Genomic DNA, 10,245 nt, shown 5'->3' with positions numbered 1-10,245 from the left:
GTGTATTTATGTCTTGTATTGCTGTTAAATGTGTATTTATGTCTTGTATTGCGGTTAAATGTGTATTTATGTCTTGTATTACTGGTAATTAACTTTTTTGCACTGAGGTCTGTTTATTGCAAATATCTTTGACTTGTTTTTATGTCTTGTAATGTTTATGTGTGTATTTATGTCTTGTATTACTGGTAATTAACTTTTTTGCACTGAGGTCTGTTTATTGCAAATATCTTTGACTTGTTTTTATGTCTTATATGTGTGTATTTATGTCTTGTATTACTGGTAATTAACTTTTTTGCACTGAGGTCTGTTTATTGTAAATATCTTTGACTTGTTTTTATGTCTTATATGTGTGTATTTATGTCTTGTATTACTGGTAATTAACTTTTTTGCACTGAGGTCTGTTTATTGTAAATATCTTTGACTTGTTTTTATGTCTTGTAATGTTTATGTGTGTTTTTATGTCTTGCATTGCTGTTAAATGTGTATTTATGTCTTGTATTGCTGGTAAGTAACTTTCTTGCACTGAGGTCTGTTTGTCGCAAATATCTTTGACTTGTTTTTATGCCTTATAATGTTTATGTGTGTATTCATGTCTTGTATTGCTGTTAAATGTGTATTTTTGTCTTGTATTGCTGGTAATTAACTTTTTTGCACTGAGGTCTGTTTATTGCAAATATCTTTGACCTGTTTTTATGTCTTATAATGTTTATGTGTGTATTCATGTCTTGTATTGCTGTTAAATGTGTATTTATGTCTTGTATTGCTGGTAAGTAACTTTTTGCACTGAGGTCTGTTTGTCGCAAATATCTTTGATTCGTTTTTATGTCTGATAATGTTTATGTGTGTATTTATGTCTTGTATTGCTGTTAAATGTGTATTTATGTCTTGTATTGCTGGTAAGTAACTTTCTTGCACTGAGGTCTGTTTATTGCAAATATCGTTGACCTGTTTTTATGTCTTGTAATGTTTATGTGTGTATTTATGTCTTGTATTGCTGTTAAATGTGTATTTATGTCTTGTATTGCTGGTAAGTAACTTTCTTGCACTGAGGTCTGTTTATTGCAAATATCGTTGACCTGTTTTTATGTCTTGTAATGTTTATGTGTGTATTTATGTCTTGTATTGCGGTTAAATTTGTATTTATGTCTTGTATTGCTGGTAAGTAACTTTCTTGCACTGAGGTCTGTTTGTCACAAATATCTTTGACTTGTTTTTATGTCTTGTAATGTTTATGTGTGTATTTATGTCTTGTATTGCTGGTAAGTAACTTTCTTGCACTGAGGTCTGTTTATTGCAAATATCTTTGACCTGTTTTTATGTCTTATAATGTTTATGTGTGTATTTATGTCTTGTATTGCTGTTAAATGTGTATTTATGTCTTGTATTGCTGGTAAATAACTTTCTTGCACTGAGGTCTGTTTATTGCAAATATCTTTGACTTGTTTTTATGTCTTATAATGTTTATGTGTGTATTTATGTCTTGTATTGCTGTTATATGTGTATTTATGTCTTGTATTGCTGGTAATTAACTTTTTTGCACTGAGGTCTGTTTATTGCAAATATCTTTGACTTGTTTTTATGTCTTGCATTGCTGTTAAATGTGTATTTATGTCTTGCATTGCTGTTAAATGTGTATTTATGTCTTGCATTGCTGTTAAATGTGTATTTATGTCTTGTATTGCTGTTAAATGTGTATTTATGTCTTGTATTGCTGGTAAGTAACTTTCTTGCACTGAGGTCTGTTTATTGCAAATATCTTTAACTTGTTTTTATGTCTTATAATGTTTATGTGTGTATTTATGTCTTGTATTGCTGGTAATTAACTTTTTTGCACTGAGGTCTGTTTATTGCAAATATCTTTGACTTGTTTTTATGTCTTGCATTGCTGTTAAATGTGTATTTATGTCTTGCATTGCTGTTAAATGTGTATTTATGTCTTGTATTGCTGTTAAATGTGTATTTATGTCTTGTATTGCTGGTAAGTAACTTTCTTGCACTGAGGTCTGTTTGTCGCAAATATCTTTGACTTGTTTTTATGTCTTATAATGTTTATGTGTGTATTTATGTCTTGTATTGCTAATTGTTAGGAACTACCTAACTTTATTTATTTTTTTAATAGTAAGATGTGTGTGTGCGCGCGTGCGTGTGTGTGTGCGCGCGCGCGTGTGTGTGCGCCTGTCTGTTTTTTGTCCACAGATGAGGTTTGAAGTGTCTGTGTGGTGCAGCTGGTCTGGTCTGTCTCTGTACAGTCGAGGCTGCACCCACCCATAAAACGGTGGAGGCTCACCAGGACATGCACACCTCACAAGTTCCCGGCTCTCTCGACTCGGTTGAAGACGGGTTTCTTGGAGAAGGGGAGGGCAGTGAGGCACAGTCCCCCGTCCCCCGACGCCCCTCGCGATGCCCCTCCTTCTTCGACTAACCCTCTGCATAGGAGCCGTGAGAGCCAGGAACTTGTGAGTTTTGTATGTCCACTCAGGCATCCTTCATACCTGGTCTGTAGGAAGTTCCTGTCAGAAGGAGGATGGACAGTGAACATTTTAAGCCCACTCGGCAGCGACAGATGGCCACCCCTTCCTGAGCCTGGTTCTGTCAGAGGTTTCTCCCCGTTAAAAGGGAGTTTTTCCTCCCCACCGTCGCCAAGTGCTTGCTCATAGGGGATTTTTTGGGCTTTTTTTCTTAAAACCAACCGCTGATAAGTTCACTGGCATCAAGTTTAGGACTCTGCAAATATTTAAATGGATAATTCGTCATCAAGTGAGGAATGATCCATTTAAATCATATTTGAGAGTCACATATATTTGTATATAAATATGATTTGTTGGACAATAAGGCAAATCACAGACTAATTTGGACAATTTGGAAAAATTAAATAAATAAAAAAAATTGGATAAAATGCATGTGTCATTGTTTCATATTGATTTCAAATAACATACCATTTGATTTCAACATATTTTTGTTACACTTGCAGTGGTGTTATTTTGTTATGATCCTGTTCCTTTTAAATATAAATATAAATCATCTAAATAGAAATGGAAAACTAGAAAGATTAAAAATATAGCTTTACTAATCTGAAAGTTATTTGTCATTGGATCCATCATTCCCACAGTGGAAACACATTATCTCATATTATGTTCAATTCAGTAGTTAAAAGTATAAAATTTAATAATGTCTATTTTTAGTTTACTTTGTTAATAAACACATTTTTTAGTATTTTAGAAACACTAACATCATACATATCCAAATATGAAGCAATGTTTTAACTCCCATTTACATACAGACCTGTGGCCAACTTTACAAACCATTTTGAATTTTTCCAGCTGAGGCGTTCAAAATAGATATACTTTTGATTGTCACAGTGTTATTTGGGCAGCTGCCTGCCTAATATAACATAACATCACCACAATATTTTACATTAAATGAGGAAATGTATCTTTGTTTCCTCAGCTAAGACTGCTTGGCTGCTGTAGCTTGTGTTTATGTTGAGAGTGACATCTGATTTAAAAGCAAGAAGCAAAAGCCACTGAGCACCATCAGTCAGCACAGAGGCAATGCTACAAATTTAAGGAACGAAGGTCAATTCTTTGTGTGTGTACATGCACAGAGCACATGTGCACACGGTTGTGCAGATTAACTCACAGATGTATATGACAACTCACGTTTGTGGCATTAACATTGTTTTCCAATCTTAAATGTAATACATACATTTCCGTCATTGGCCATAATTCTTGCAAGGAAGGGACTCAAAGGTCACAAGTTATTAAATAAAATTAATTAAACACACCATTAAAAGAAGTTCACTATTCACTCCTTAAACGTCATATCTAGCAGCAGTTATTTATATCTATGAAAGAGAGAGCTTAATTGTTTGATTAAGCTTGATTGGAATGTCAGCTCCACACTGTGGCTGGTTGATTAAATAAGTTGGGGGAGCAAAAGTAAAATGAGCTACTTGTGGGATACTATTTAACTTGGGTTGGGTAAGCTGCTCATTTTATGCTCATTTTACTTTTCAGATGGTGTCAAGTCTGGCAGTTTGGTGTAATTGTTAGCCTTGTAATTCATAGTAATATATTTCTCACACACAACCTCAACCTCTGCCTCTCCATGTGAGCAGAGACGCAGCAGCATCTTGTTTCTACAGGAAGCCTGATTAAAATGTTAGGCATTTATACGGTGTACAAGATTAAAGAATATAAAACTGATATTACTAAACCTGACTTCCTTCCATCTATTTTCTGCTGCTTATCTGAGTCCGGTCATGATGCCCAGACGTCCCCCTCCCCAGCCACCTACTTCTGCTCTTCCTGGAGAACAGTGAGCCGCCACTCTGGTGCCTTTCGGTGTAAACGAGTAGCTTTCCAAATAACTCAGCTCTTCATCGTGTTTCTAAGGCAGAGGTCAGACATCCTTCAGAAGATGCTCATTTGTGTCAGATTTTAGTCATAGGTAAAGGTATGACTGTAGACTGACGGGTAAATCAACAGGGATCAATACCCTGCTCCTCTTTTTTCCAATACAAGTTCCTCTATCAAATCATTTTTTGACACTTGAGTCAGCAGTCCAAGCAGAGATGTCCAGAAGTTCCTTTTCCCACTTAAGTGGTATTTATGGTCACACAAATGCGTCTGACAACAGACAGGCAGCGAATACTGGGATACCACGGCGAACCGGCCGAGATACATAATGTGTCCAGTGTGTGTTTGGTCTGCCCTTACCAGCTCGTCTAGGAGACATTCTGGAGGCCTCCTATTTCAGATGCCAGTCAAACCACCTACACTGGCTCCTTTCCTTTCTGTGAATGATCGCAGTTGAGGAGGAGAAGCTATGCTGTCCCCTGGTATGGTCTCCCCAAGGCAACTGGTTCTTGATGAGGGGCCAAACTTAAGTACAATTCAAAAGACCAAAGTTACTAGCCTGGGACCAGTACTGGGGAGGTTTCTTTGTTTTCCAGAACAGCTAATAGCTGTGCCCCATGAGTTCAGCTTAAAATATCCACACAGGTACTTCGTCCTCCCTCGGGTGGGCAGAGAGCTTTGTGGTCCAGGTTGTGGTCCAGTCCCCGGCTGCTTTAGCTGGCTTTAGAAAAAACCTGAAATTAGAATTAAAACTGTTTGTACCTTCACCTGTGTTACTTACAGTGATATGTTATGTAATTTGTTAACTGTCTCTTTAAGCTTTCAGCAGCTGGAGAGTTAAAAATAGTCTGTGTGAAAATAGGCAGGCGGTGAACTCGAGCCTGTGATACGTTTTTAATGTCAGGCTGTGACCACAAACACCAGAGTGGTCATCAGCATTCAGATCAGCTGATAGTAACCAGAAACGGCTTTATGGTCATTCTCTTAATTGTTATTGGCGTTTTCTTTTATTTGACTTGTTTAAAATAATAAAAAGCTGATTTGGGTTCATTTTATAAGCAAATCACATAACTTAATACAACAGAAATAAACTGACAGAGTAATGGAAAATAAAAAATTATAAATGTGGCCCAAAGCTACACGGATCACTGGCCACAATTCATTCAGCTGGAGGTCTTTTTTTTTTTCAAAGTTAATTTTAAATAGAAATAAATGTGGGCAAGAAATTAAAACTAAATAGGGAGCAAGCCTGAACCCTAAAGGCTTTACTAAGTGTTAATTATGCAGGTTTAGACATGGGCTGATTTGTAAGCTTGTGATAAACCTTAAATAAGTATATATGTATATTTTTGTCTGTTCCCTTGAAACGCATGCAGGTTCTGCAGGAGTTTCACCAGCAGCTGTTTGTGCAGAAGAACATGGCGTTCCAGCAAGCAGTACGGTAAATACTGATGTTTTTCTCTTTTTATTCATTATTAAATGCATAAAATATCACATGCGATTGCTTTTAGTGATTATTGGGGAAAATAAACTCGTATTTATTATGCATGGAATGAAATCCCCAACCTTAAAAATTTAGAACTTAACATGATTTCTCTAAAATGTTCAAGTAAAACTTGAAGAATAATTTTTGAAACTATTAAAATCCAAATCTCAAAGTGTTTGGGTTGCTTTTAATACAAATTTTGTAGCATAAAATAAGGTTCGTGTTTGACTAATTTAGTTGGCAGGAGGTGTTAATCAGTTTACCGGAAAATCAATTTCTACAGAAAAGTGAAGTGAAATGTGGATCCTTCAGGTTTGAACTGCACAGGTTGGAAACCACAGGTAAAATGCTGTAATGAACACAGATCAGAGGAGATTGTTGAGAAGTGGAACAAAGCTCAACAGATGACAGATTAATTTGTTTAGACAACAATCAATACAAAATCAGACGAGTGGAACAAGCAGCTCACGGGCATCCTGAAAGCTGAGCTGGCCGTGGCCACAAAAGCCCGGACTGGACTCGGCTCAGGACCTTGATGCTCAAAGCGGCTTTAGGCAGAGCAGATCCACCTTTTTGGTCCAGAGTTAAACATCTCAACAATACCAGATGCAGAAAAGATTTTTTTTTTTTTTAGACATTCATGATCACTGGAGTATGAAGCTTGAGAAGCTGGGTGATGACCTTTCCTCTAAATTGATACACAAGCAGGAAAAAATGTTCTAATTTTCTAAAAAATTGTAAGTAACAGACAAAGTAGCTCCATTGTTTGAGTGTCAATAATCTGTCTGCACTGAAATAAACAACTAATTTAAATAGATTTTAATCACAAAAGTGCTGCACACACATTATGGAACAGTCTGGGTAAGAAGTCAAAGCAGGAAACATAATAAGTCCTGCGTGATTGGTCTTTATCTTTGTTAGTCTGAACTATGAGCCTGAAGGCAGAACAGTGAACTTTGTACTGTACTCCTTGCCCTGCACAGGAACTTAGATTATTTCCCATTTTTAGTTTTTATTTACAGATGTGTCGTCTCATTTCCTCACCGTGGGACTATTTCCAGCTCGTGTTTGTTCCGACTTTATCAGACTGTTTATCTTCCTAAATAAATGCACAACCTCCACTTTTAATTAAATATTTGGATTGGACGTGGATCTTTAACATGTCACCAGGTGAAGGACTGGTGACATCCTTCAGAAGATGCTCATTTGTGTCAGATTTTAGTCATAGGTAAAGTTATGACTGTAGACTGACGGGTAAATCAACAGGGATCAATACCCTGCTCCTCTTTTTTCCAATACAAGTTCCTCTATCAAATCATTTTTTGACACTTGAGTCAGCAGTCCAAGCAGAGATGACCAGAAGTTCCTTTTCCCACTTAAGTGGTATTTATGGTCACACAAATGCGTCTGACAACAGACAGGCAGCGAATACTGGGATACCAGTTATAATTCTGACTTTGAAGTGAAGCCACTTTTTGTTTTGGCTGTTTTTAATCAGTTCCAGTCGTGTTTAACCCCCATTTAGATTTACTTTCCCAAACTTTGTGGCACTAATGATTCTGTGTCCAGGTTTAAAACACCTGCTCTTTGAATTTGTACAGAAATTCTAGTTTAAGTCTGAGTTTTGTGCTGCTTTGGAGTATTAGTTGTTTTATATTACCTGAGTCCTGAGTAAAGTGTGGTATAAATGCAGGCATGGTCTCAGTGTTTTCTTCAGTGTTCTGGCTGATGTTATTGAAGCCACAGTGAGCATTTTTGTCCGTTCACCAGTGTGGCGGTATTTGAAAAATATACATCACGGGTGAAATGAAGATGGTTAAACTGTTACATCGCAGCTTTAATTTGAATGAACGTGTTTGTCTGTCTGCAGGCTTCTCAGCCAGACGAGCTGACCATCGAGGAGCAGGAAATCTTGGAGGTCATCGATGATGGCGACATGGAGGACTGGGTCAAGGTACAAAAATAACACAAACACAGTTATGTAGCAGATGCACTCTCATGTTTGAGGGTTGGTTGTTTTGTGTATTAGTTCACTCTCTGGCTCTTAGACTGTTTGACAAACATTTAGTTTCAGTTTTTATAAGACCTCGCACCGGTACAGACTATCTACTGGACGTTTTAGTGTTTCTCTGGGATCAGTTGAACTGATGTGGCTTCAGGAATTAGAATAATTCAACTAAAATGCGTGCGGTGCATTGAGGCAGGTCAGGTTGGCCTGGGTGGTAGAAGCTCTGCTGAACATACAGACAAATCAAAAAATGTACAAATACACAGTTCTCTGCTTCTTTTTTTGGCCCTGCAGCCGTAAAGGGCTGATGGGAGATTCTCGTCACGCAGCCGGGCAGGCAGGTGGGCGGGCATGGCACCCAAGTTTGTGAATGCAATAATTCATGATTGAGGCAGTTTTTAAATTCATACCTTAAGTGCAGCTACTGAAAATCTGGACCAAATCCTGATTGATGGTGATCCAATCCTGCCTCAGCAGCGCTCCGGTTTGATCACAGTTTGTCAGCTTCTGCTTTTTAACAGCGGTTCGTGGACTCTTGATCAGTTTGAGATCTGCGGAGTGACCTGGTCATGGATATAAAATGTTAATTTGATGATCTCCCAGCTACTTAGTTGTCATTTTCACTTTGTTTGTCACAGACTGTTACAAAGTTGCTCCTGGACCTTTGGGAGAAAATTTGAGAAGTCTTTGAGGACATTTTTCGGGTGGTCAGTGGTGTCTACTTAAATGTAGAAATGTCAGCTGTGGATGCTCCCATCATTGTGTGAAGTCATTCTTTTATAAACGCCTCTGCAGAGCTGCTGGTGTGTAGTCATTGTGTACTTTGTGTGTGGTTGTTTTCAGATCATTTCCCTGAAGGAACATTGTGCATTGTTGCTGTTTTACTTTTGTTTATTGTGTAAGTCTGGCTTTCCTGTGAGCCATTGTGCAAATGTTCCACGTGTTGAGCCAATATTTTATGTATATTTACTTAGGTGATTATCTTTTCATATACAGATATAGTGTTTTAATGGGGTATTTATTTTAATGAATATAATCATACATAAAAATGTGAGCAATATCATTTATATAGATCTGTTTTAGTGCTGTGATTCCCCACAGCATGCCCCAACAGAGATCCCAATACCTCTGAGTGTTTTCAATCTGAATGAAAATAAGTAAGCAGCGGAAGGGGAGGCCACCGGTGTTCATGAAATCAAGCTTCATGAATTCAGCAGAGGCTTGTTTAGGATTTTAGATTTCTCGTTAATTCAGGAAGAGAGAACAAAAGCTCTCCTATTATTCTCTTTGTGGCTGTTATTAAATTCTGGCGACGATGCAGTGATATTGTTACAGCCCTACTCTTTACATCTGACTTTATTTTTTCTCATTAGGAGTTTTCCTGTTGAAACATTTTTGGCTGTTGTCATCGTCTGTGTGCATTGTCTGTGTTTCCAGGCCAGAAACCGTAGCGGACAGGTGGGCTACGTCCCGGAGAAATACCTGCAGCTGCCCTCCTCCAACAGCCTGCTGAGCATGCTGCAGTCGCTGGCCGCGCTGGACGCCCGATCCCAGTCCTCCAGCAACTCCACCGAACCTGAAACCGAACTCCCAACCGGCTCCGTCAACGGAGACGCGAGGAGTGAGATCCGCCTCCACCAGATAATATCGGAGTTTTGATTTCCTGCTTTGTTTAATACCCTCGTTGCCACTGTCTGTGTTGCAGTTTCATTCGCAAAGGCTTTGTACGACTACGCGGACAAACGGAAGGCGCCATCATCCCCATCCTGAGCAGAGAGACCCACGAGGACGATGGCTTCTGGGAGGGCGAGTTTAACGGCGTTGTTGGTGTAAGAGTTCAAATAATAGTTTGCAAAAGCTTGTGACTGCAAAATTGTGTCTGCCTAAGGGACAGTTTGTTCCAGGAGATAAGCGAGAGTTAGAAGATTAATAGGAAGCACCTGGCCTCCAGACGGAGAAGATGTCCTTTTAAATGTGTCCAAAGTCGTCAACAGAACATTTGTGGTTTTGAAACTTATGCCTGTGTTGTATCTGCTTGACGCATGAGGGGGCGTCATAAAAGTAAACCCTGATGGTATAAAACAACTGCTTGTGTATCATTGGGCGGAGATCGATGCTGTCTGTGGGCAGTGTTCATCTCCCCACGCGTGTGTTCATTAAAAACATTGTTTGACCGAAGCTCTTCTGGACCATTATTGTTTTGTGCTCACCCTCAATATTTGAACTCGTAACAAACAGCAATAACAGCAAAACATGTAATGGACGTGCTGGTCCACTAGACAACATCATGTTGATGTAAAGCTTTGGGTCTCTTATGCAAAGTAAAGAGGCTGAAATAAGGTGTCCATGAGTATCAGTTTTCAACATTCAGTATTAAGAGACAAAGACTGTAT

General features: G+C 38.4%; 1 protein-coding gene across 1 annotated transcript; it reads left to right on the top strand.

Moving 5' to 3' along the window:
* Positions 1-5,636: 5,636 nt before the first annotated feature.
* Positions 5,637-9,622, top strand: LOC309708659 (F-BAR and double SH3 domains protein 2-like; the record flags this gene model as incomplete). The annotated part of the gene is made up of 4 exons (XM_082536891.1): positions 5,637-5,799; positions 7,715-7,798; positions 9,290-9,473; positions 9,558-9,622. Exons 1-4 carry the CDS (start codon positions 5,698-5,700, stop codon positions 9,620-9,622), a joined length of 435 nt encoding a protein of 144 aa, XP_082393017.1. The 5' UTR covers positions 5,637-5,697.
* Between the last annotated feature and the right edge of the window lie 623 nt (positions 9,623-10,245).

Source organism: Aulonocara stuartgranti (assembly GCF_965226115.1).
Source record: "Aulonocara stuartgranti genome assembly, chromosome: 6".
Classification (NCBI taxonomy): domain Eukaryota; kingdom Metazoa; phylum Chordata; class Actinopteri; order Cichliformes; family Cichlidae; genus Aulonocara; species Aulonocara stuartgranti.
The sequence above is the reverse complement of the archived record's forward strand: the minus strand, read 5'-3'. Positions and strand labels throughout refer to the sequence as shown.